Here is a 27198-nt window from a genome sequence, read left to right on the forward strand (position 1 = left end):
TCCCTAAGGCCAAGGTGGCCTCACAGTCACCTCCTGCTGCCAAGCACTGAGCAGCCACAGCCTGTAAGCAGGGTTGGGGAGGGAGCATAAGCCAGCACCCTAGCTCTAGGCTCTGCACTGTTCTGAAAGGAGGCTGCTCCCCCACCATTTCTCCAGGAGAGCAGCACCCTAGTGTGGTGGCTTCCTAGGGATCAGTAGAGGACTTCCATTGAAAATAATGGAAATTCACATTGGTGCACATTTGATCCTAAAAAGGTCTCTTTTGATCCTTGAAGATATTCTCTCAAGCCAGAAGGACAGGTAGGGTGGGGAGAACATATGTTTAAAAAGGAGGATGATCCATTTCATCGAGCCAAGAGGCTGGGCTAGTGGGAAAGTCGGGATAGCCTACACTGCTTCCTGTGGAAATGTCAGAGGTGGGTCCCCCAGCCATGGCTCTCAACGTCTGGCTCACTCCCTGCCCTGCATGCGCAATGATGCCCAAATTACTGTCCACCGTGTAATCCAGCCCATTGAGCAGAGGAGCGTGGGACGGCAGGGACGATATGGAGGATGGAGACTGGGGGATTCCATAGGGGCTCCCATCCCTCAAGTCCTGATAGGATTGTCCTGTCCCGTCCATGGAGAAGTTCCCATTCATTAACTGTCCGCCTGTAACGTCCCCCACGTTGCCATAAATCCTATTGGTGTGGCCAAGTTCTGAGAGAATTTGATCCTCTGTGGACAAAAGAACGGAAATTTATTGTCAGCCAACAGGACTCCAATGTTCCTGTTCTTTACAACCTAGGTAGGAATACACGTGACCAGGAAAGAAGCCCAAGGATGACAGCTGCCAAGCAGGGGTCAAACACCACCATGTCAGCCCAAGGCTGACCCACATCAAGGTGGGGAATAGAAGAAACACCTGCAGGGACTAAATTCCTAGGACCCAGAAGTCTGGACAATGTTTGGTGAGTGTGTTGGTACCCTGTCACTCATGAACTAAGATACTCTGGCCACACTGAGGACTACGAATGCCTCACATCATCCGTGCTGACAAGATTTAATCTGAAAGCTTTCAGGCTAAGTAATGTGCTTGGGTTGGCTGGTTGGGAAACAAGCAGGCCCATATGGTAAGGATAGCTGAGGACCACTCTTAGACATGTGTACACTGCTCTTCTGGTCTACTTGGGAGAGATTCAATAGCAAATGACTAGGTTTGTCTAATGCGGTCTTCACTGGGGACAGTGTTGACTTGATTAAGACAAATGTTTCTTAAAGAATTTGATGTTTCTTAGAGAATTTCACTAAGGGGATCTAACAGGATCTTTGCCACCTGGAAGAAGTCATCTCTCCAACAGGGGTGGCCATTTTAATCTTAATACATAATTACCCAGAGAGAGCAATGATATGACACCCTGGGGACCCACCTGCACCCAAAAGAAAGGAGCTACAAAATGAGACCTGGTAATCCTGTATGTTCCCAATATGGATTCCAACAGCTCAGCTCGAATGAGATGGAGTGGCTTTCCCAACCCTGCCAAGAGGGCTAGGATGTGAGCATGAGGCCCTTGAGCCATCTCTGGGGTCCCAGGACAGACCTCTAGGCTGAGCTACCAGCCCCTCAGGTGAGCGTGCTCCTGGCGGGCAGCTTGTTCTGTCCTCTGCCCCATAGACTTTTCTATTCCCCACCTGGGCCTGTGCATCAGTTCCTATCCAGGCCTCCCCAGACTAGACTTCAACACCCACCTTCTGACAACCTGCCTCATTCCACCCAGGCTCTTTAAAGGGACAGGAAGGTGAAGGATCAGCTTCACCATAAAATGGCCAGTGTTTGGCCTTTTGCATATACCTGTCATCCCATAGAACCAGAGCCCTCTGAGGGAGCCACAGGCTCCCCGTGGGGACAATTGTCCCTTCCAAGTATAAATATATGCTGAGCTTTCCCCAAACACATCCAGAGTCATTTGTGTTCATTGATTCCCCACAACACCACTGTGAGATGGGCAAGGATGTGGTTATTCCCTGTGTATAGGTGGGGAAACTGAGGCTCAAGGAGTGAATCCATGTGACAGAGCCACAACTGGAAACCCAATTTCTGACCCCAGCTCAGTACTTTTTCCTCCCCACAACATAAGGCCTTTCACATTTTGAGGACTCAGGTTAGGAGGATAGTTACGACTATTTGCAAACAACCTAAGGACTCAACACAGTCATTTGCAATTTTGCTGATGCACCAGTGTGAACTTAGCGCATGCTCCAAAGCATTTGTGCGGGGCAGGATGAAGTGCGCAGAGGGGAAGGGATTCAGAAGTGAGGCTGTTCCCCATCTCACATGCACTCACAGTAGTGATTTCCCAGGGCAGAGGGCCCGAGGAGCATGTCCTCCCCATCAGGAGTGGAGAAAGGGGTCACTAGGGGATCCTGAGAGGGAGCCAGGGCCCCTGCAGGGGGGCTGAGAGTACAGACTGAGACCCGGCTCTGTTCACAGTTGCATGGGTGGTGAGGGAGCCCCAGTCAGCAGGAAAGGAGGGGAGGCCTTGGGACTCACGGTGCTAGGGAACCAGCTTGCACATCTCAGCAGCAGAGCTCTCTCGTTTCCTTACAGGGCCACTCCATGTTCCCCCACCCATTACTGCCAGGGGCATCCGGGAGCCTGTGTTCAGGAGGGAGTTGTCAAGGCCTCAAGAAGATCCCTCCTGAATGTCAAGGATCACTGCTCCCCAGGGGCCTTTCCCAAGGCCTGGGCCTCGCCCCTCCAGCCCTGCTCACCTCGGAAGCTCAGCTCACTGTCACTAACCCCACAGTCCTCTGCAGAGCTCTCCTTCTCCTGCTTGCTGCCGCCCCGGCTCCTCTTGACACTCTTATAGAACTGTCCCCAGCGGTGCCGTCCCGCGTCCTTCTTCAGGCGCTTCTCCTTGGCCCTTCTGTTCTGAAACCAAACCTGCCACACAAGCACAAGGCACACATTCCGAGGATGCCCACCCCAACTCCACAGCCCCCAGGTGGCTGGAGACAGGGACTGGAGTTCAAGGCCAGGAGTACAGTGTGCCCAGGACTCCCTCTGCCTGAGCCTCAGAAATCTCCGATTTGGCAAATTCCCCAGGATCATGGCCCCAAGTCCCCAAGAGGATCAGTGACACGGTATGTATACCACTCCCATGCCTTCCCATGTAGAGGGCACAGACACACAGACTGGCCCTGGGACTCCCAGGAGTGTCACTGGGCCCCAGATCCCAAGGTGGCAAATGAGTACGTGGCCAGGTAGCTGGTGTCTCACCTGTACAACCCTCATGTCCAGGCCCGTCTCTGAGGACAGCTGCTCCCTCACGTGCCGGGCAGGCTTGGGGGAGTTCTTATAGGCATTCTTCAAGGTCTCCAGCTGCTTGGCTGTGATGGTGGTCCGGGGCCGCTTAGCTCCTGCCTCTGAGTCATCTGCAATAAAAACCTTACTGGTTGAGTTCAGCCCACCGGAAGCTCCTGGGTCTCGTCCCACCTCCTTTCCTCACGTGTGATCTTGCCTGCTATGGGCAGAACGGTGGGGAGGCAGAGTGGCGCGGTCCACGCCAGCACCACAGGCTTTCCGAAGTGACTTAAAAGGACACCATCGTCCCCTGTCCGGCCTCCTTGTTCCCTCCCATCAGGCTGAAGGTGTTTCATTCCACGCATCTCCTGTCATGACCAACACTGGTGGCCATCCTTGTGAGTATCACCAATGCTGTGAAGGAGCTAGAGTAAAGTCTGGGTTCAGGGCTGTCCCAAATGCCCCTGTCCCTCCAGCAGGAACCTCCATCTCCTCAGGGCCCCTCGCAGGGGTGGCCCACGCATTCACCAGTCATCTACAAAATGTTCATAAATTATGAGCCAGAGCCCACCACCCAATCCCCTCCCTGGAGTCCTGAACCCAAAGTGGAAGGATTCCAGAGCCACTGTGGCAGACACAGGAAAACCGCCAAAACTCTACTTAATTGTGTTTTAAGGAATCGGTCCTTCTGCCCATATTTATAGAGATCCCAACATGATAGCAAATATCAAATAGTGCACTTTTAAAATACCTATAGTCTTTATATATAAAATTTGAAATAGATCAAAAAATTTTAATTGAGAATTGCTTAATGTCAAAGTAGGCTGCCCTAGTGAATTAGAAATTGCTCTCACCACAACCAGATGGCAGTGCCTCTGGGATACACCCCCATCATCCTGGCTGGTGGGCATGGCTTCCGCACTGCTGTCCACCTGCACAGGACCTTCTTCTTGCGATTATGGGGACTATTATGCTGTTATTTTAACATTCACTGTTATTATAATTTAAAATCTTCTTTATATCCTATAATAATGTCATCCAAGTATTCATTAAGTAGTGGTGGCCGTGCTCATGCTGAAAAATGTACCCAAAAATCAATAACTTTGGTACGGAAGTTAAATGTGATAAAACGCTATGAAGAAGGCCAAGCAAGACCATGATACCCTGGGCTGTTAATTTAGGAGAGAGCATTCTGCGAGGTATTAGAGATAGTGCTGAGAAAATAAAAAGTAGCATTAAGGCAAAGATACATCTCACCGATTATGGATTTATGTGCTCCCATAATACATCCCTCCCCTTACTTCTTACATTAATTCCTATGGGAAAATTAGCCTTAAAATAGGTTAGTTTTGAATTATTCAGGTTCTCTTAGCACTTGTCCCTGGCACAAAGCACAACCTCATTATATTGAAAATGCAAATATCTAGGGAGGTGTAACAAATGAACAAAATCATTCACACTAAGGTACAAACAGCTGATATCAGATCCTTTGTAGCACAAGGGAGGGAACTGTAAGCCTGAAAGAGGGTGTAGCTTAGCAAGAAGGAATTAAAACATAAAAAGAGAGCCAAATGTCCCAGAGCAGGCAAAGGCCCCCTGCTGCCCTCAGCATCATCCCAAATTCATAGGATGGAGTGGCCGTGGCCCCAGCTTCACTGCCGGCGGAGACAGAGGAACCCATCAGAACTATGTAGCCTTCAGCTCCTTGAAAACCCAACGCAGATCGCACCTCCCCGTTCACTTTTCTCCGTGCTGGTCTCACCCTCACCTAACATCCCATTCCACATGCTTTCTCCTATTTAAGCCTCAGGAAACAGCCCTATGTGGCAGGTGCTATTGTCCCCCATGGAGAGCTGAGAAGGGACCCTGACTTGTGAATGACCCAGCAGCAAGGCCCACCAGGTTCTGAGGCTAAATCGCAAGTCTCTCCATGGTCCTACAGGTCTGCTTCGTCACAAACAATCCCCGCTCAGTGTAAGCCCCGCTTGTCTCCCCTTCCCTGCACCACTGGCAGTGGAGGATGCCAGGCCAGGTGTGCTCAGGGCCCAAACAAGGCCTCTGACAACAAGCCGGCCCCGGGGGAGGCCGTGCAGTCTCAGTATCTGCTGAGGGGCATCGGAGCACCAAAGCAGCTTGGGACCTCGCAGTCCATGTGCTTTGATGGTTTATCCCTAACAAAACGCCCTAATCTTCTGTGACATCATAACTGACTTCAAAGCAACACCATCGAGTGAGTTTTAAGGAACCAGAGCAGATAAATACATTAAAGCAAAGAGCCTAGAATGGGTTTACGGAGGCCCCAGAAAGAGAAAGAGACTGAAGGCCTGTACCCCCCAAAAGACCGAGTGAGGGTGGTGGGAGGAGAGAGACAGGAGGCCCCTGACTCAGCACCCCTTCCACCAAAGCCAGGCTCGGCTCCAGCTGGCTAGCCCCGAGATTACCTCTGCCTCCTCACCACCACAAACCCTTATTTTAAACTGCAAATATTGAGCAAAAAATTAATTTCCCCATGTAGTGATCAGATCTCTATGACATGTGTGGGAGCCCAGGAAAGCTCTAGAAGGAGATACCTAACACTGTTGTTGCTATTTTTTTCTCCATCAAGCCCAGAACTGTCAACAGGCGTGCTTTCCACAGTGATACCCTGAGCTGATAAAAATCCTAGTCAAAGGCAAACAACCTTGGTGTTTTGTGAGTTTGTGCATCGGAGATGCCCAGGTTGGGTTTGGCCAAATGCCATATTTGGAGCCAGTGTGTGAGGAGCCCAAGGAGGGCTGCAGGAGGGGAGCGTTGGGCTTGGCCTTCCTGAGGGGCACTCGGAGGAATGGGGTCCAAGCCCAGTCTAGGCCCTAGAAAGACTCGGGCTGCCCAAGAACATGGCATTGGAGGGCAGGAGCAGCTGCTGCCCATCTGCCCAAGTGAAGGCAGGTTTTCCAGGTGTGAAATGCTGGGCCTGACATCAGTGTCAGCCTGGGCTGCTGCAGACCCTGGACCATGACTCTGAGGAGGTTGGGAAGGTGGCGGGGAGTGGAGTTCCGCGGCTGAGTGTGGACACTGGCTCAGTAAGCACTTTGCTCCTGCGTCCGGGGCTTCAGGAGACCTGAGGGGTCCTTACCTCATGAGGGGAAATGGAGCACAGCTGACTGGAGTCCGAAGTGATAGGCCAATAGGTGCTGAGGCAAGTGTGCCCCCCCAATATACAAGAGTAAGCCCAAGTGTCCACTGTAGGCAGAACACCCTCTCAGCCCTGACCCAGGCAGGAGACACCCGGATAATGACACACGGCCCCTGGCTGCTCCTGAGCCCACAGTGGACGACAGGTGCGCTCACTAACCATACTTGCTTAAGCTTCCATGAACCAGCAAGCGCTGAAGAACTGGGGTGTTGAGAACTCCCTGTTGAGATGTGGGGCGGATCTCAGGAGGCAGGTGTGAGCAGGGCTCTGAGGGACTCAGGCAGAGGGCCTGGCCTGAACAAATGCCTGGCAGGGGACTGTGCAGGGCAGTGCCACCTACCGTTCTGCTTGGCCGTCTCGTAGTCTTCCTTGCACACCAGCCGCCCGTCCTCCATGAGGTAGAACTCGTCCCCCGTGGCCAGCTGCCGGTTACAGATGATGCAGGCGAAGCAGTGCAGGTGGTAGACAAAGTCCTGCGCCTTGCGGACTACCTGGGTCGGGGGGATGCCCTGCTGGCAGGCCGTGCATTTTGTGCCGAAGCGCCTGTCAGGACGGCGTAAAAGGATTAGGGCACAGGGGGCTAATGGTTTCCTCCCGTTTCCCATTGGCCCCTCTCCCACTCCACCACTCGGGTGCCCATGGGCATCAACCCTGGACCACCCAGTGCTTACCATCTGGTCCCCAAGCTTCTAACTGACCTCATTGCTTTGTGTCTGAGCTCTTTAACCACAAAATAAAGGGGCTGGATCAGAACTAGTCTCTCCAGTGCCTTTCAAAGGCTGACATGACACCACAGGGCTCTAAACTGTCCAGGTAACACCCATCACTTCACCCAACGGAGGAGTGTATGTCCCTTGCGGGCAGGCCGCTTCACCCTCCGCCTCCTGGTTTCTCCAACTGTGGTGAGGCCTAGAAGACCCGCCCAGGGGCGACTGCTGTGCCCACACTGGTGAACATCAGGCAGACTGCAAAGTCCCTCTTCCCGCGCTCCCGCAGGAGGAGCCCGTGTGGTAGGGAGAGAGCACGTGCCATGTCCACCATGGAGTGCCAGGCACTGCACTTGGGCAGCAGAGTACGGCCCGGCCCTCCCCTCCCTCTCCTGCCTTGCCCCTCCATCCCGCACAACCAACCCTCCTTGCCCCCGTGCCAGCCTCCATCCCCTTCCCATGCACAGCCCCTGAGATGTGATGGTCCAGGAGCTGCATTTTCATATCCCTATGCCATTCAGGGCAGGAAGTCTGCAGACCTGGTTGGAAAATGCCACTTCCGACCCCTCCCTGGTCTACCCCCTCCCTGGACCAGCACTGAGGCAAGAGGAAGGCACCTGCAGCCACCCTGGGCCAAGTTGGGAAGGGAGGAGACATACACATCTCGCAAACAGCCCAGTGGGGTCCTTTAAGCTCCTTTCCCTATTCTAGCCACAGACACACAGGCCACATGAGCAGCCACAGAGGTCAGCAGGGAATTGGGGGCCAGTATAGATAGGGGCGATGGAGGGGGCCAGTCCGCTGCAGGTGAGCCTTCCCCGCTTCAGGAGGGAGGTGGGAGGGGTGGGGAGGCAGGGGCAGAGTTTAAAACAGCAATCAACCTAATTATTCATGACATTTCACACAGCACAACTTTATCTTCTTCAGGATGAAAGACTTCGCCTAATGGATCTGGGGAAGGTTTGATTTTAATGGTCCTTTTAACTAATGCTTATAGGCAGCCTGATTTCCCCTGAAAGGACAGTACATATTTCATCCACATTAATACCAAATAAATTAATTATGGTCATGGCTATCATGATGAATCCCAGATTAATGCAGAATGATGGGTCTCTTATGCAGTAATGATACCTGCTGGGGGCTGCAGGGCCTGGAGCAGGCGAGCCAGCTGTGGCTTCAGAAGTCTCCCTCCCAGGACATGTCACAGAGAGAAAAGGGTCTCTAAGTCTAGATGGGTAACCCTGAAAGAGCCAGCAGTGTGGCCCAGGGGACAGATCTTCTGAGACGAGATCTGAGAAGGTGCTGGGGTGTGAGGGGCTGAGGCGTTTGGCTTGGAAGGACTGCAGAGCTCAGAGCTCCTAGAATGGCTCAGGTTTTTGTTGGGGGCAGGAAGGGGGTGCATGGAGCAGGTCTCTACAGCGGGCCGGACGGGGCGGGCTGGATGGGGCTCCTCAAACCACCCCCAAGTTTTTCAAAACTGTTCATCCAGAGGGGGACTTGGGCTTCCAACAGATTCTCAAAGGGGTCTAATCCCGAAAAATAGAGTTAGCATTTGTTGAATCATAAATCTGAGAATAAACAAGCATGTTTTCAGAGACTATGCACAGAAATAGCTAAATGTGAGCATGGAGAACAAGGTATACTATCAGTTCTAGACAGTTCTTTACCTTCCAGGACACAGGCTTCTTCAACACCTGCCATGGAGCCACACTGCCTGCATTCACAAGGGAGACAGGCAGGCACCAGCTCTATCCTGTGTGTGTGTGTGTGTGTGTGTGTGTGTGATTGGGGGAACAGAGGAAGGAAGCCCATATAGTATGTGTTCTCATGTTTTCAAAATGCCTGTCGTGTTTGTATCCAGTCCAGGCCCATTCTCAAAGCAGGTGTTCAAAATAAAAGGAGCCCTTGCACCATGCTCACTGCAAAACCCCTAAGTAAACCACCCAAATCCAGGTGCAAACGCCGCAGCAGAGCAGCTCCTGAGAAGAATTGGAGTTTCCAAAAGCAAGTCTTACCTTGCGGCCCAAAGATGGAGGGGCAGGGACTGAAGGGGGGCTGTGGGGAGACTCCAGGAGAGAGGAGACCCCCCCTCAGTGGCCACCCACTGAGCGGGCCACTCTCGCCACCACAAAGCAGACAGTGGCTTTCAGTAACCAGGAACCCAATTGACACCAGCGCCCCAGAGACGTGAAAGATAACGGGGTATAAATTTAATCTGCATACCGACAGTGATTCATGCGTGAGGGTGGCAAGTGCACAAGAAAAATGAAAAATAAATGGACTTTTCCACCAGCGTTTTTTAGCAATTGAAGCAATTTTCCTGATTGTGGGATTTATACCGACGGTAAGTGGAAGTTGCTCCTTATTACCTTGCTCCTCTGGAGCACAGCCAATGGGACCCTCAGCGAGGAGACTGCGTGCACTCCCTCGGCCCACAGGGCTCCCCGCACAGCCCACCCCGAGGGGCACCTGCCCCCACTCAGCCACTGGACCCAGAATAAGGTGCCATCCTGTGGGGCTGTGTGTGCGATGAAGACACTGCCTCTGAGTCTCCAGCTCTAGGACCAGCCAGTCAGCCACAGCCGGGAGAGGCTACATAACCTCTGGGATGGGCATGAGGCGGCCAAGGTTAAACCCCCTGGTCTAACTGTGAACTTTGCTGCTACACAGAGAAGCAATAGTCTAACCAACCCAACAAAGCTGAAGGAAGCTGGGGTGGGGGCGGAGCTGGACACTGGCCAAGTAAGAGGCTTCCCGGGGATTTCCCAGGCAATCCCCCCTGCGTCCTGTCACTGAGCACCTGTGTGCAGCGCTCTGCCTACTCGGGTGCAAACACACTGGCCTCGCTCAGCAGGACCATCACCCTGGTCAGTCTTGCCTGGCCAGGTGTCAGGGAGCCCAGGGGAAGCCGCTGGAGCTGCTGTCACTTCTCCAACCAGCATCACTGGCAATTCTAATGGCCCTGCCCAGCGTGGAGTAGGCAACAAAGACCCACTGACTGGGAGAATGGATGCATGTATGTGTGAATGAATGCCTGAACTGCTCATAAAACACATCTGACACACTCTGAAGGATTGACACTCAACATAACCGTAGCTCCTAGCAAAAGCTTTCCTAAGAAGGGACTTGAACCCTGGGTTGAAATGGGGCCCACGGCGTCCTAACACATAAACTTTCCAGGCACTTTGCTGTCATCCACGTTCCTGAGAGCTCTTGTCTGGAAAGTGATGCCTTCCAACAGCTGAGGAACAGGCTCAGCAGGGGAGCTGCTGGCCGCAGCTCACACGGGCAATAAGGGAGAGAACCAGGGTTTGAGCTTGGTGCTTCTAACAGGATGGCTAGCACATGGCGGGCAGCAAAGGCAGCAAACATCCACTGAGAAGATGGCTGTGGCACCCGAGTGGAAGGCTCTGTTCCCCTCAAGTGTCCCCAGCTGCTCAGTCACTGAGCAGGAAGTTCCCAGGCCTGAAATTTAGGGGCTGCCCTGGGAGCTTTCACCTCTGGGGTGTCCACCCCAACACACCCACAGTCACACCCCACTACCCACCTTGTGATGGTCACTGCCCCCTCATCCCTCAGCGGGTTTAGCACCACCACCGTCACTGTCACTGTCTTTCCTGCCATCATTTCCTTCCTGCCCCTGCCCTCTCAATTATTTGACCTCTCCTCCTGAAGGTCATGGCCTTCTCACTCCCATGGACTATCGCAGACCACGTTGCTACTAGAAACTGCAGTATCTCCAAGAGTACCCTCCAACCACCCCAGGTCCAGCCATCACCTCCTGTCCTGTGACCTCACTCCCTGCAGCACCCTGACGCCCAGGATTCTGCAACCTGCGGGACTAGTCCATCTTTTCACATCCCTCACTCCCCTCCTGGCCTCTCTTACCTCTTCCAGCAGAGATCCCTCTTACCAAGCCCTCCCTTGCACACACACCCAACTCCCTACCCTGCTGCAACCCTCCACTTTCTCCACCCAGCTCTGGGGGTCTGCACAGAGCTGAAGGACACACGCCACATCTCTGACTGGCTCACTTTAAATCTACACTCTGCTCCAGACCTCAGGAGCCCTTGGAAACCACAAACACTTCCCTATCGCTGTCCCTCCCTCCCACCTCCTGTCTCAAGCCCCCCATCCTCCATCTCAACTGGTGGCCCACTTCCTATTTCCCTGGAAAACAGAACTCTCAGCCAAGACCTGCCACCTGCTCCCACTATCCTGGCCACACACCCGCCTGCCCACCTGCCCTCTGCTTCCTGCAGCTGGGCTGTCCATGCTCCTGTGCAAAGCCAGCCACCCACCCTGGCACAGAGTCCATCCCTTTGCGCCTAATCAGATGATTCTTCCAGCAACGGTCCCCTTTGCCTCCCACATCATTAATTTTCCCTTTACTAGATCCTACCCAGCAGCGTACAGCATGCTATTATTCCTGCCACTTTAAAAAAATCCCTCTTCTGACCCCCATCTCCCTCCATCTACATCCAGCCTCTACTCTCTCTAGAGCAACACTCTTCAAAAGAGGGGTTTACAGGCAGGGTCTCTAACACCCCTGCTCCTGCTCCTGCTCCTGCTCCTGCTCCTGCTCTTCTCTTCTCTTGAATCCACTCTGGTGGTTAATTTTATGTGTCAAGGTGACAGCCACGCAGTACCCAAATATTTGGTCAAACATGATCCTAAATGTGCCTGCGAGGGGGTTTCTGGATGAGACTCACATTTGAATAGGTGGACCGGGGAAAGCAGATCGTCCTCCCCAATGCACTGGGCCTCATCCAATCAGGTGAACTGAATAGAACAGAAAGACAGACCCTCCAAGAGTAAGAGTAACTACGTCTGCCTGACTGCCTTGAGCTGGCACATTGGTCTTTTCCTGTCTTCAGACTCGAACAGAAACATCAGCTCATGGGGCTCAAGCTTGCTGGCTTTTGAATTGGAACTTACACCCTCAGCTCTGCTGGGTCTTGCTGACTGCAGATCTTGGGCTTCTCAGCCTCCTGAATCACCCGAGCCGATCCTTACAATAAATATCTTCACATGCACACACACCTCCCCTGACCTCTCAGCAGCACTGGCTCCCTGCCTGCCTTCCCTGAGAACACCGCACTCACTCGGCCTCAGCACTGGCACTCCTGGCTCTGCTCCTCCCCTGGCAGCCTCTCCACCATCTCCCACACCCTGTCTCTGCCTACTCTGCTCCCCTGGGGATTTCACACCCATCTCCAGTCAGACCTCTCGCCTTCAGGCCAGTGTGTCCCACCGCCTGCTCAGCATCCCTACGTGGATGTCCAAAACCAGACTCCTGATCTCCCCCAGTATCTGCTCCCGGGGTCTTCCCCATCTCCCAGAGGGTGATTTCACTCTTCCAATCACTCAGGCCGAAAGCTTTGGACGCCCTCATCTGATGTGTCAGCAAATCCTGTTGGCTGTACCCAAAATTACATTAAGAATTGGACCACTTCTCACCATCTCCACGCTGCCTCCCTAGTTCAGGCCCCATCACCCCTCACCTGGAACTGCCTCTGCACGGGCCTCCTGCTTCAGGACTTGCCCCACATCCATTCTCCACACAACAGCTACCAGGATCCTGAGTCAAACCATCTCACTCCCCTGCTCAAAGCCTTCCAGTGGCTGCCACCTCACCTAGAGTCAAAGGTCAAGGTTCCTAAGACCAGAAGCAGGGAGGCAGGGAACAGACTGATATGCCTCAATGTGGGTGGGGTTAGGGGGACGAGAAGAGAGAAACCAAAGAACGTATATACTTATATGCATAGCCCTGCCCTGCTTCCTCGGCTTGGAACACACTTCCCAGACACCTGCGTGGTCCCTCCTGTATGGCTCCCCTCCAATGTAGCCCTCCCTGGGGCATTCCTTGGCCATCTCCTCACCCCCAGCACTTCCTTTTCTCTCTCCAAAGCACTTATCTCCAATGGATAGACTGTGCATTTCTTGTTTACTGTCTTCCTCCCTCTCTAGACGGCCAGCACGGGCTGCATCTGTTTTGTTCCAGCGCCTAGAGAAGTGCCTGGCCCAAGCTATGTGTTTGGTGGATATTTGGTGAATAAATACTGAATGACCCATGTCTGTGGCATGTGTTTGTATAGCGTCCCCTGTCTGCAGATGAGGAAACAAGTTCAGAGAAGGTAGGTAACGTGCCAGAGGCCGCACGGCCATGAACGGTGGAGCTGGGATTTGAACCCCATGCTGTTCTTTGCTCTTGGCCGTTGGGAGCAGTGGGGGTCGGGCAAGGCCCACGCCAGCCTCCGTATGTGGGAGCTGCCACAGCCCAGCACACTGGCCCGAGGAAACAAAGTAGTGCATAACTAAATTTTACGCTTTAATTGCTTGGCGGTGATGTACTGCAGGCCGTATATTTTTCCCCAGCTGACACTTCCCAACATGTATTTCTTTTCTCTATCAGCACACTTGACAGGTAAGCTGCTGATATTTACTGTTACTGTATGGACTAATATTTCCAGCATATATCAGCACCTCAGCCATGTCACGGGCACATAAAGTTCTGCCCTAGAATGGTCAGCCTTCGCCAGACATGGACAGGGGCCATATTTGGAGAAGACCTGGCACCAGAGAATGTGAGAGCCTGGGCATGGGAACATAGCCTCCCAGCCCCACCCCCCCATGCACACACTCACTCACATACCTCCCAGGCCCACCAGAACCGCCCCACAGGGCGCTGCTTTTTATTTGGGGTTTTCAACGTGTTTTTCTTTTTCATGAGCGTTCAATATTATTTTGAGATAAATGCTATTGGAAAGGCTTTAGAACCAGTGACCTAGTCCAGTGGTCGGCAAACTCATTAGTCAACAGAGCCAAATATCAACAGTACAATGACAAATTTCTTTTGAGAGCCAAATTTTTTAAACTTAAACTTCTTCTAACGCCACTTTTTCAAAATAGACTCGCCCAGGCCGTGGTATTTTGTGGAAGAGCCACACTCAAGGGGCCAAAGAGCCGCATGTGGCTCGCGAGCCGTAGTTTGCCGACCACTGATCCTAGTCCAACCCCCTCATTTAACAGAAGGCAGCTCGGGCTCAGAAAGAGGTAGTGACTTGCCCAAGATCACAAAGCTCGGTTAGTAGCAGAAAAGAAGCTAGAGCCCAGTTCTCCTTTTCCCTCAGCCATGCTTCCCTCCTCTCCGGCTCGGGGCAGGTAGGACCCAACCCTCTTCTAGAAGAGTCCAGCTCCCTCCCTTAACTTCTGTAAGCACGCAGTAAGCATGCAGCACGCCCCAGGCAGTGCCAGGTGAGCTCTCTCTTACCCACAAGCAGCCCTTACAGTAGGAGTCATATCCCCTCCCACAGCGGGACAGGCTGGGAGCTGTGGCCTGACCGGCCACAACACTGTCCCTCCTCCCGTGCTTGCCTCCAGGCACCCAACCTGCCCTCCTTACTTCAGGCTCAATTCTCTGCCAAGGCCTTAGTTTAGCGGTTACCGGATTACCTGCCCCCACTCCTAGCCGAAGAGCCACCTGGGAGGTTTGCTTAAAAGCAGAATCCACACTTTTAACAAGCCCCCCACGGTGCCCCTGATGCAGGGTTCCAAGGACCACTCTTTGAGAAACACTGTGTGACAGATGCTCTTGGCCCTCTTGTGGCATCTGCAGATTCTTGGTCCGCGGGACCGAAGGACTCCCTCTCAGTGGCAGTGTGGCAGGCGCTGTGACAGGCAGTGGCAAGGATGTTTAGGGGCAGAGGCCCCATCGAACCCTTCACACCACACCCCAGGCTCACCCACTGTGCTGACCCATCATGCCCACCACAGAGGTCAGCCTCCTCAAGTGGGGCTTTCTGGGGGACAGACAGGTCCCAGGATGCTCAGCGACAAGCCAGTGACTGGCTCTCACAGTCCAAGCCGTCTCCCGCCCCCCCTCCCCCCGCCCCGCCATCTGCCCCATGTGACCTTGGCCAGAGAGTCAGAAGGAAATGGGGTCAGGCCGGATCATTGTGGGCCCTTGAGTGCTGAGCTTCGAAGCCTCAGGAGGCCGTGGGCCCCGTGGCCAGGGCCAGGCCTGGCTGAAGGGGAACAGGGGCAGCCAATTGGGGAAGATTCCAGTGGTGCAGAGGTTTGGTGACGGGGCCTGCCTCAGAGGGGACAGAGACAGCAGGGATGGAAAGAGAGGGCATTTTAGCCCTAGCTGGTTTGGCTCAGTGAATAGAGCATTGGCCTGGGGACTGAAGGGTTCCAGGTTCGATTCCAGTCAAGGGCATATGCCTGGGATGCGGGCTCGATCCCCAGTGCGGGGTATGCAGGAGGTGGCTAATCAATGATTCTCTCTCATCATTGATGTTTCTGTCTCTCTCTCCCTCTCCCTTCCTCTCTGAAATCAATAAAAATATATTTTAAAAAAAAGAAAGAAAGGGCGTTTTTGGAGGTGGGACCCCATGACTTGGTACCTGAATGGCAGGGGTGGGAGGTGAAGGAAAGAAAAGGAGGTTGAGCCTCAGCGATGAGGAGAACGGGACTGCACCTCCACGCCCATGTCACCTGGACCCCTCTCTGCTTGGGGACCCCATCTCCACAGCCCAGCTGCCAGCTGACTCTCAGGCTGATTTGCAACTCTTTGGTTCCAAACAGATTCCCCCAAGCAGCAAAGTCTCTGGGATGCAGGTTGCACAGATGTCATGAGGATGGGCTCTGGGAGGGCGGGCAGACAGATAATCCGCGGACTCATCACCCCTGATATACAACCTCGGGTCCCAGGGGGAGCCGCTCTGCTAAGTAATTGCTTCTGCCTTGATTACAGGCCTTCGCAAATGACTGTGGGCCTGGTCCCACCAGTGTATTTGAATCTTACAAATGTCCACACGCGCAGCCACTCTCTGCACCATCTGATCATTACCTTAAAAGGTTTAATTTGCTTAGTGAGGAAATTAGACTATAAACTATTCGGAAATTATGGAAAGTCACACGTCAAAGAGACACGCCCCCTGTGAGTTCCTTAAGCACATTTGCTAGCGGGTGTGTGTGTGTGTGTGTGTGTGTGTGTGTGTGGCCTCGCAGGTGTGTAGTTAACAGAAATTAGTGGCTGGGCAAGAACCTGGCCCCAGATTAGACCCACAAACAACCCCAGAACTAAAGGGGCCTCTTCCTGGAGCAACAGGGTACCAGCTAGAGGCCCCTCCAGCCAGAGCGAGGAACCCCACCCTGGGAAGGAAGGTGAGGACTGCAGTTACTGCCACCGAGCTCTGGGCCACCCGGGAGAGATGGCTCCCCACACTGAAAGGGGGCAGTGGCTCCAATCACCTACCTGCCATTGCCACTGGACACAGGCCCGCCTCCCACACCAGGACCCCTATCTGGCCTGAGGCCTTTTGCAGCCTGAGCCCCTCATTCTCTCTTTTTTTCTCCTCCTACCTGGATATAGCATCATGACCTTAATAAGAACAGTTACTGATATAACTAGGTACTTGCTTCCTTCATCACACTCAGTCCTCATAGTGACTCAAAAAAGGAGATATTTCTATTCCCATCCCTTTTCCGAGATGGGACAGTGAGGCTCAGAGAGGTCTACACTGAGCCTGGAGTCAATCCTTGCTCCCACTTCCTCTATGAAATCCACCACTCAGAGGTTGTTAGCCCATATCCTGTGCGCATCTGCCCAGCTGAGCCAGGGAGGCCCAGGTCCCCGGAGCGGTGGGGCCAAGGTCACTAGTGAAGACTTGACAGGAGCCAGAGAAACCACCCTGCGGCCGGGCCAAAGGCAGAGTGTGCCGGAGCGGAAACAGGCTGTTCTGAACCGCGGGGATAAATCAGCAGCTCCCGGGCTCCCAAGGACGCCGCTCACCTGCCCTTGGCGGACAGCCCTGCTGACTGCCTGGAGATTGACTGGCTGGGGGAGGAGTGGAACTGCTGGCTGGGCCAGCGGCTGGCACAGCTCCCCCCTGACAAGCGACACAGAGGCCCTCTATCCCTCCAGGTCCCCGACAGTGCCTGTCTCTGCCCACCAGGCAGGTGAAGGCCTCAGGGGCAGGGAGACACCCCCAGAGAAGCATAACATTTTAGACGGGAAACCCTTGGAATGGCAATCACCCCCAGAGTGCCTCCGATGCTTCCCATGACCTCTCAGGCAGGCAGAGTGGCCAGGGGTGCAGCCTGGAATGTTCTTGAAAGCTTTACTTTAAGTATTTGTATGACTGTTACCCTTTCTTTGATTCTATAGCTGTTTGTATTATCATCATCGCTAAGGTTTGTTTCCCAAGCCTTCATGCAGATCCACCTGGCATCTTTACCTTGTGCTTTACCCCAGCACACTGCTGTGTGCCCTCCCCACTCTGCCAGGCTTCCCCCACCTCTGAGGGCTTCTAGATCATTGAAGGTCATCTGAATGGGAAGGTCTCAACCCTGGGGGTGGAGGAAGAGGTCAGAAGCCAGCGCAGGCCCAGCACTGCGGGCGGACTCCGACAGCCAGGCCTTCCAGGGCTGTGGGTCAAGCGGCCAGTCAGGGCCGTGAGATACAGATAAAGCACCTAGCCTGTGCTGGGCACGGTTTCCTCACTATCCTCTCACTTCACAGCAACTCTGTGGGTTAGAATGAGTGCCTCTTAACAGGTAAGGGAATAGGTTCAGAAAGGCCTACTCACTGGTTTACTGACAAACAGCTAGTAAAAGTCAGGACAGGGATTCAGCAAGCAGAGTGGTTCCCCAAACCACTCTGCTGGTAAAACACCTCCCTTCTGAGAAGTGCTCCAGCGTGCCAGGTTTCCCAAAGCAGCTACCATGAGCACTCCCACCTTTCCTGAAGAAGACAGTGGAGCTCAGAGATGTCAAGGAAGTTGCCTAAGGGCACCCAGCACTCGAACCAGTTCCTGCAGCATAGAGCCTGTCCCGTCTTCACTGCACTTCAGAGCAAGGGAGCTGCCCGGCTCCTCACAGGACCCAATCATTGACCGGGAGGGGACCCAGAAGCCCTACTCTCAGACCCCTGCCCTCCCCAGATCTGGGTTCCTTTGCAAGGAGACAGGGGACCCACGACATGCTGGGCACACAATCCAGAAAGGACCTGCTTAGCAAATGCAGTACAAGGAGCTGGTGCTTCGGCTTGTGACTGAAATTGCATGGCCTTGAAACCACACTGCTCCCCTCTCAGGCTCAGAATCTTATTTCCTTTGGAGAAAGGGGAGCCGAGAACCCGAGGAGTAACAACAACAAACAACAGCACAAATCAGCCAGTGTTACTGAACAAGAGAGAGTCCAACACCCACCGCCCCCCGCCCCAAAGAAAAATGCACCAACCAGAGTACAACCTTCCTCAATACTTCGTCTGTGACACATCAACATCGCCCTCTGCTGCCAGTCGTCAGTATTACCCCATCTCCCAGAGGTGAAAGCCAATCTCCAGCTTTCCCCTTGGCCCTCCCCCCATTTCTGAGATATGACACACACCCAGGGGGCCACTCTTCACATTACAGTCGTGATTCTTTTCTTCTTTGACTTTAAGGAGCACAGAGAAGGAATTCTCCCTGGCTCTGACCAGGCATCTTCCAAACCCACAGCTGAAAGCTGCCTGAGGTTCAAGGTGCAGAGTTTGGGTTCCCCAACCACTCTGATTATTAAAAAAAAAAAAAAAAAAAAAAAAAAACACCCACAACTCCCTTTAGTGAGATGCTCCAGCATGCCAAGTTTTCTAAAGCAGCCACCATCAGCATTTCCCTTTTTCCTGAAGAAGGCAGTGGAGCGCAGAGATGTCAAGGAAGTTGCCTAAGGGCACCCAGCACTTGAACCAGTTCCTGCAGCCAGTATGAGATGAGGGAGGGATCTGAGGTCCCAGAGACTGCCCTGCTCCTCCTCCCCGCCTCATGTTCTCTCTGCTCACAGAGTCCCACTGCACAGGTGCCCCAGTGTTCCATGTGAAAGCAGGGCCTGGGGACATTTAATGAGCTGTCATGAGCAGCAGAGCAGCCAGCTCTGTGGCCAAGTCACAGCCTGAGCCCCAAGTGGGAAGTGGGAGGTGAAGCCACCTGGACCCTGAGCAACTCCTTTCCTCCCTGTCCTCACCTAGGACTGTGACTCTGCCTGCAGCTGTGCCTCCCGGTACCAAACAGCCACGGTCCCAAAGAATGGGTGGGGCCCAACTGCCTATTAATCCACGTGTCCTCTCTGGGGGGGCGGCCTCAGAGCTGCCTGATCTTCATATCGGATTGACCCTCCATTGGCAGTGGGGAGAATCACTTCCCTCCACACAGCACCCCATCACAGGGTTAATGACCTGGAATCAGCACTGATGCTGTGGACAGCTCCCCCACTTTACAAAAGGCTCCATCCCTGAGACTGAGTCATTTTATGAAGCAGGGCGGTCTCGAGGCACAAGGACAAGAACTGTGCTAAATAAGGGGTCTGTGCATTTCCCAGGCAGCCTGGGCCTCCAACTAGCAGGACACCATGCAGGGGACAGAAAAAAAACTGGTTGTAAATTCACTGTGTAATCTACTCTTTGACAGCCGATGGGCAAGGTTTGGGGCCAGGTGTTTATATGGGGGACAGAAAAATGATTGACTAGCAAGCCTTTCCTCAAGTCAACAGGAAGCTCGACCAGGTGCATGAGGAATGAGCAAAACAAGGCCGTTCCCGCTGAGTCACCAGGAGGGAGGAGGGACAGGGTGGCCATGCCTCCCAGGGGCTCCCACCCACTGAGCAGCTGACTCTCGGCCATGGAAGATGGGGAGACCTTGAAAGGATGAACATCATTCCCGGGGAATGAAACAGCCTGAGCCAGGGCGTGGAGGTGGGAAAACGCAGAGCATGCCTGGGCAGGGGGCATCCTGCCGGGCGGTGTCCTGTATCTAGGAAAGCAGTGAGCTAAGGACTGGAAGGGAGGGTGGGCACAGGGCAGAAGGCTCTGATGGTGCAATGCATCTGGAATACTCTGTAGGCAGAGGGGCCCCTGAGGAGCTGGGGAGAGGGGTCAGGACCTGAGCTGTGAGGTAGGATGCTAGTCTGTGGGGTAGAGGGGGTGGGGGATCAGTCAGGAGGTTGCTGCTGAGCAAGGCGCGGGAAAACTCCAAATGAGGGTCACAGCATGGGGAGGCCATGGAGGCAGGGAGGCAGGGTACCAGCTGGGTGTCACTGTTACTTTTGGTCAAGAGCTTGTGGCCTGTATACCGGTGCTAATCCCTCCCCAGCCTTCACTCTGAGCCTCTCCTGGGTCTAGGGGGACTCTCTCTCCTCATCACTACTTCTCCCAAACCCAAAACTGCCCCCAAGCTGCTACCACCCTTTCCCAAACCCGGAACCAGCCAGTCAAGGTTGAAACATCAGATGGTGCCCCCGGGTGATTCTGGGGCTCAAAAGAGCTTCTCCATGGCAGAGCCCTAGTTCTGAGGCCCTGACAGGCTTTGCCTGCACCCCACGGGCTGCCCTGCCAAGCTGGACCAGCCAGAGGCCTGACCCAGGGGCACCTCAGTACCACCAACCCTGTCCCCAGATGAACAGGAAGGTGTCGGGGCCTCCTGCCTCCCTCAGAGCTCACTGGGCTTCCCGCAGGTAAAGGGAAAACCTGGAGGGTGGTGCCCTGGCTGTGGAGCGGGGACAACTCACCCAACCCCCTGCTTCCTCACTTAGATGCTCCCTCCCACACGCTCTTGTTCACAGGTGCACACAGGTACATGACACACGTGCACACACGCACATGGTGAAACCCACCCCATCAGGGCTCCGCAAGAACAGCCGTGGTGCTTGGCCAGGACATCACTGAGGGAAGAGGACGGGCAGATGCTTGCTGCCCACCGAGAAAGGGTGTGGGTAGAGGGGATGGAACTGCGTAAATGCCAGAACAAAGGAAGCAAGGTGAGGGTCGCAGGCGGAGAAGGAGAAGGAAGAAAGGCTTAGACGAAGAACCAGAGGCCCGTTTCTCAGCTGGAGGATCTGTAGGGTGTGCCAGCTATGGCCCCCACACTCAGATACACACACACACACACACACGCGCGCGCACACACAGACAGCAGTGCGTACCTGACCAAAGTGTGATGCTGATCGACAATGAGTGCTGCCTTCTGAACACAGGCCATGCAGGCCGCCTCAGTAGTTACCAAGATGATCTTTAATGTACTTTTCAACTCCTATTGCACAAAAGTCATTGGAATCCTCAGACAGTCAAATGACTCACTCCCCACAGTTAAAGCTTTGAGAGGATTTTGGAGAAATCCTGTTTTGTTCCCAGTACCGGCTTTTCCCTCCCTGTCTCCAGAACACAGTCTCTGAAGGATGCACACCGCCTCTTTGGGGCTTGCTCACCTGGCGAGCCTCCCCACAGTCACAGTCCCGTCCACGGGCCCCCCCACACTGGGCTCCGTGTCGCTGATGGACAATCCCCGCCTCCTGTTCTCGTTTGCTGTTATCAGCTGTTCCATGTCCACGGAGGCACCAGCCTAAGTGCCTCAGGTAACAGATCCTGGGACAGAAGTTCCCGACTAAATGCCACGGAAATAAATTCTAGGAGGTCCCTCACCCTGACCCAAAGCTCCAACAGGAATTTTTCTGATGGACCCAACATCAGAATGAAAAATCAAGGCCGTCTTCAGAAGCTAGCACACAGGGGCCACTGTCCCAAGGCTTCACACAGACTGACTCATTCAAAGCTAAGAACAACTCTGAGAGGTAGGAACTATCAGCCCCACTTTACAGGTAAGCAAACTGAGGCACAGAGACGTGAAGTAATTTGCCCGAAAGCACACAACTAATAAGTGGATTCAAACCCAGGCAGGGGCTGGGCTCTTAACCACCCCATGGAACTGGCTCTTCCAAAGGAGCCTACCGGGGCCCCTGGAGAGACAACTCTTCTAGGCCTCTCAGGCCCGGGAAGCAGCCTCATCTAGAATCGGGACAGGAAGCACAGCCACCGGGGCTCATCTAGAATCGAGACAGGACTCTCAATGCACCTGCTCTGAACGCTGCAGAAATGATACAGCCAAGAGCCCTGAAGCACCAACTCCCCGGACAGAGGGAGCGTTTCAGGATCTGCAGGAACCCGTGGTCAGCCACCCTGGGCATGCTCCCTGGGCAGCTCAAGTGAGGTGGAGACCCTGGGGTTTCCAGCAGTGAGGGGCTGGTGACCCAAAGGGGGCTGCAGAGGAGCAGCCTCTCAACAGGAGGGTTCACACCCCGCCCCCAGGATGGACCCACTGCCCTCCCCACCCTGCCCCACTGCCAGCTCCTGCCCCCCTCCACCGACGGCACAGCACGAGGCAGAGACAGACCAGGCAAGGACAGGGAGGCTGCGCCCCGTTCTGACTCACTTGAAGAAGTCCTCCTTGCAGTAGACGCTCCCGGCCCTGGAGAAGCACCTGTCCGCCAGCTGCATCTGGCAGTCTGCACACTTGAGGCAGGAGCTGTGCCAGTGTCTGTCCAGGACCTTCAGGATGAACTTGTCCAGGATATGCTGGTTGCAGCCAGCACACTGGGGGATCTCTGTGGGGAGAGGAGAGAGAGGCAGCGTGAGCCTTCCGCACAGCACCGCTCACCAGATGGGCCCTGACGCCTTCCCACCTCCGCCCCCCGCCCCTGGTCGGGGAGGACAGAAGCCAGCCTCCAGGGCTGCCGCATGCAGCTGTGCAGGCTGTACACTGCACAGAGAGCTCTGGTCAAGGGGGCTGAAATGCAACCCATGCTTTGCTGGTCTTGCTTTGGGTGTCTTTGGCCCAAAGGCGTCTTCTGTGTTTCTAAGGGCCCCACAAGGCTAGCAGCATCGGCTCACCCCATTTACACCAGCTGCAATTCCACAGCCAACGGGCCAGGAAGACCCAGCAACATTCTCCTCTGTGTCCATGACCTTTTCACTACTGGGCGGGATCTGGGTTAAAAACATCGTCGCCAAAGCCAGCCCTGCCTAGGCACAGACTGAGAGACCACCTGGCGGAAGAAGCAAATGACTTGTGCAGGTGGTGAGCAGCGATCGAGGTCCAGGTCTGAGGGTTTGTGCAGGGAGAATCTCAGTGTCTTGAGAGGATCTCCTGAGAGTATTTTAATGACCTGCAATGGATACCAGGGACTGGCTCCAACAGCATCCCTCCTCACGTGCCTTCCTGTGCTGCAGACCACAAGCCAGAAACTGGGTTTCCAGGCTCCCTTGCAGCTCAGGTTCCAAATGTGATTTCGAGCCTGCCAATCAGATGTACTGAAAAGGGACCTGGCCCTAGCTGGTTTGGCTCAGTGGATAGAGCATCGGCCCATGGACTGAAGGGTCCCGGGTTCGATTCTGGTCAAGGCACAAAAGAGAGGCAACCGATGGATGTCTCTGTCTCTCTCCCTCCCTTCCACTCTTTCTAAAATGCAATGGGAAAATATCCTTGGGTGAGGATTAACCAAAAAAAAAAAGGGGGGGGGCAACCTGAATTGAGAACGAAGTTAAATGGAGGCACAGCCTTTGGGCAGGCGCCCCTGGTGCGGGTGTGGAGCATGCAGAGGCTATGGGGGCCGGGGGCCGTGATGTCCTGCTCAGTCATGGCAGAGGCAGGGAAATTCTGGGGGCTGGGAGTTCCTCCCAGAAGCCTGGCCCACACATGGCTCCGCTGAGTTGAAAGCTACCTAATACCAGGTAACTGACCATTTCCACCTAAATAGTGCAAGTGGATTCTGTTGTCTGCAACTCAGCCCCAACCACTGCCCAACCACTGTGCCTCCCGCTCTGGGTGGCTTTCTATCCATGGTCTGTTCTTCTGCCATTTCATCTTTTCCAAGGGATTTCAAGTCAATAAAGCAGTTTCAAATAGACACGATGGTCAGGCTTCCACGGCTGGATGAGTAAATAGACCCCCCTCCCGCCCCCAAAGGGAAGGCAACAAATTAACAACAAAAACACATAAAAGTGCAGCATTTGGCTGGGGTTTCTCACCTCTATTACCAATAGGACTTTTGCTAATCGTTTGTTTACACAGTGTCTTTCCCATTAGAAGGTGGGATGCTGGGGCAGCACCGGTGTTTCTCAGCCTTGTAAACTCACTGCCCAGCACCGTGCCTGGCACACGAGGTGCCACCACAGATGCTAATCACTGGCTAAATAACTGACCAAATCCTCTCTCAGAAGCTCACCTTGGAACACTGCTCCACTCGTTTCTCCTGCACGTTCCAAAACGTCAACAAACCTCATAAAACCAAATCTCTCATGAATCACACGGGTTTCTCGATTCCTATCATGTTCGTTGGTTGTGACATAAAGTGTTAACATACGGGGATTAGCCTCAATGCACTGGGAAAAAATTGAAAACATCTAAACTATGGAAGGAGATCGCTTTCTCAAGTTTAGTCATTTGTGCCTAAAACTTACACACAGGCTGTGGGACAGTTACAAAACTGTCATCACTAGCCCTGTACACATGTGTCGATCTTAGACCCCATTAAACCCCGACCCCAGCCTGTACCCTTCAAGGCTTTGGCAGCCACTAACATTTGCCTGAAAGTCAGACCCCTTCGATGCCTTGCCCTTTGACCCCATTCTCAGACCAAAATACACCATGAAAATTACCAGGAGTCACACTTGGTAAAATATATGAAAATTGGACACTTGCTACTGGTCCCAGATTGATGAGGATTTTTTTTTTCTATCTCAAAAGGTTTCCTCTGTGACAAAGAACTTGTTCAACCAACATCTGCTTACCAAGGAGTTCCGGTGTGCCAGCAAAGTGCTAAGCACACGATGACTACAGAAACCTCCATCGGAGAAGAGGGGAGAGAGAGCGCGCAGGGTAAGACCACAGATTCTGAGGTTGGACGCCTGCGTTTGAATCCTGGCCCTGCTTTATAACCTTCAACCAATTACTTTGCCTCCGTTTTCTCGCCTGTAAAAAGCGGCGGGGGCAGGGGCGGGATGGAGAGGGTGATGACGACATAGTACCCCATAGGATTGTTGTGAAGACTAAACAAGTCACCGTGTATACAGCTGGTGCTCAGTAAAGGCTTGCTTTCATTAGGAGGTAACTGCAGTAATCAGGTGTTAGATGTGGTGCTGCTGGGCCTAGGGGAAAGGAAAGTTAGAAACCACATTGGCTGGCTTGATCTCATTGAATCTTCCCAGGGGCCCCTGCGTGGAGGTCATGACCCTCACCTGGAGCCTCAGAGGGTACCCACATCACACAGCAGCTATGCAAGGCTGGGGGGCTGCTCACTCAACCACACCCCTGCCTCTCGCCAGGAATTATCAGGATCCCCAGAGTGGCCAGGGAGGCTGTGGGTGGGCGAGGCCTTGGGAGCGGAGAGGTTTGGATACACACAGGGGGGACCATAGGAGCGCAGCAAGTCCTGGGACGGGGGAAGAGACAGACATCCCAGGCAAAGGGCATCTTAAAGGTCTGGGCCAGAGGGTGGGGTCTCTCCTGCCAGCATTTGCTTCCAGTGCCTGCAGCTGCTGGGCTGGGGCTCGAGGAAGGGAGTGTCAGGAAGATTGCTCTGGCCTCATTGTGCAGGAGCGGGGAGGGAAATTCTGACCAAGAAGCCCTCCGGGCTCAGCGAAGTGGTTGCAGACAAACGGACAAACGGGTGCAGAGTGCAGGGACCTGTGAGCACAGCCCCTGGTGCCTGGCAATCGCCCTGGGCACACCGCCTGCTGCTGGATCTGGGGAGCCAGGGGCTGGGCCATCGGACGCAAATGCACCCTTGGAGAACCAGACAGAGAACAGCCCTGGGGTGCTCCGCGAGCCCTGGCGGGGGGGCGTGCCTTCTCCCTCCCCGTACCTCGTGGGTCTGGGGCCAGAGGCCCCCAATTCCCACCTAATTGTTGTTTGGCCTTGCCTGGGAGGAAAGATGTGGCTATATTTCTCCTCCCGGCTGCAAATGCACGGGGATGAGGGCGAGGATGTATGCCCATAAAATTTATTTCGAGCAAGGTATCTAGCGGGGACCCTTAATATGATGAGTATTCAAGAGAGAATACATTAAGGCTAATGTATGCAGGGGAGGGCGGGCCGGGAGTTGTAGAGGCTTGCAAGCCCAGACAACATCACGTTTAGGAACAACACTAAAAGCAGACAAGCCATCGCAGCCGCCAGCTTGCAGGGAGGCGTCCCGCTGGGTGGGGCTGGGCTGCCCAAACTTGGGGTTCTCAGAGGGAGGCCTCGGGACCAAACCAGGGTCCTCGGGCTTGGCAAAAAAATGTAAGGGACATATTTAAGGGTGCTTTTTTAAATGAAAAAGAATAATAAAACCTTCCCCACTGTAGATTTTGAGAGGAAAGAGGATTTTTAAAACAAAGGTAATGTAGAAATGCTTTAAGAGATCCATAATAATAGTAAATCCGGGCGTCTAGAGCCTGTTATGAGCTGTTCCAGGTCCTGAATGCACATTACCCCAATAACCCACACAACAGGGTGAGGAAGGTGTAATTATCCCCATTTTACAGGTGAGGAAACTGAGCCTGGGAGAGGGTAAGCAAAGTGCCCAAGGTCCCGCGGTGGGGGAGCCAGGATTTGAACCAAGCCTGTGTAAGGCGGGCTAACCTGACCCAAGAGCTGGAGTCTGAGGCATCACCCTGGCTGGCCCTACCCTATCATTTTATGGAGAGGAGGAGGCAAAGAGATAGCCTCCAAGCTGCTCGGTGCACAGTGACAGGGGCAAATGGGAGCACTGACCGTTTCCTTAGCAATCACGCTCCCCAACAACTGTGGAAAGGGAAATAGGGAAATGTTTGAAGCACAGATTTGGGTCCTTTGCACCGAGTATGCAGGTGTGTGTGGGATGACCCAGTGCCCTGGGGAGGCCTGGAAAAGGCGCCCTTGTGGGGCGGATCCTCTCCACCCAGGTAGCCAGCTTGTTGAAGGCATCTGTCAAGTTCAGATTCGTCCCTGTGCGTGAGGGGGTACAGCCCTGTGGACTCAGATCCCACACAAGTAATTCTGTAGATGGTTGTGAAATGCAAGCTATCTAGAAAAATCTCAAAGAGCAACAACACTCGCCTTTTCAAAAACTTGCAATTTTTTACAGTTGGGAGAGAAGGAGCAGGACAGCGGTTAGATGGGTCTCCTACCAAAGTAAAGTTGTAGCCAACAGGCTTTCCCAATCCCCAGTAAAGTCAACTTATTTCCTGCAGTATTTAC

General features: G+C 53.8%; 1 protein-coding gene across 1 annotated transcript in view; it reads right to left on the reverse strand.

Moving 5' to 3' along the window:
- Positions 1–248: 248 nt before the first annotated feature.
- LHX4 (LIM homeobox 4) overlaps positions 249–27198 on the reverse strand; it is a 38544-nt gene continuing 11594 nt past the window's right edge. Inside the window, exons 2-6 of the mRNA XM_080648149.1 lie at positions 22411–22582; positions 6799–7001; positions 3260–3414; positions 2752–2923; positions 249–717 (exon numbers count right to left, since the gene is read on the reverse strand). Coding sequence (XP_080504275.1) covers positions 323–717; positions 2752–2923; positions 3260–3414; positions 6799–7001; positions 22411–22582 — 1097 coding nt within the window. The 3' untranslated portion in view covers positions 249–322. The remainder of the gene's footprint in view (positions 718–2751; positions 2924–3259; positions 3415–6798; positions 7002–22410; positions 22583–27198) is intronic.

Source organism: Plecotus auritus (genome assembly GCF_963455305.1).
Source record: "Plecotus auritus genome assembly, chromosome: 12".
Classification (NCBI taxonomy): Eukaryota; Metazoa; Chordata; class Mammalia; order Chiroptera; family Vespertilionidae; genus Plecotus; species Plecotus auritus.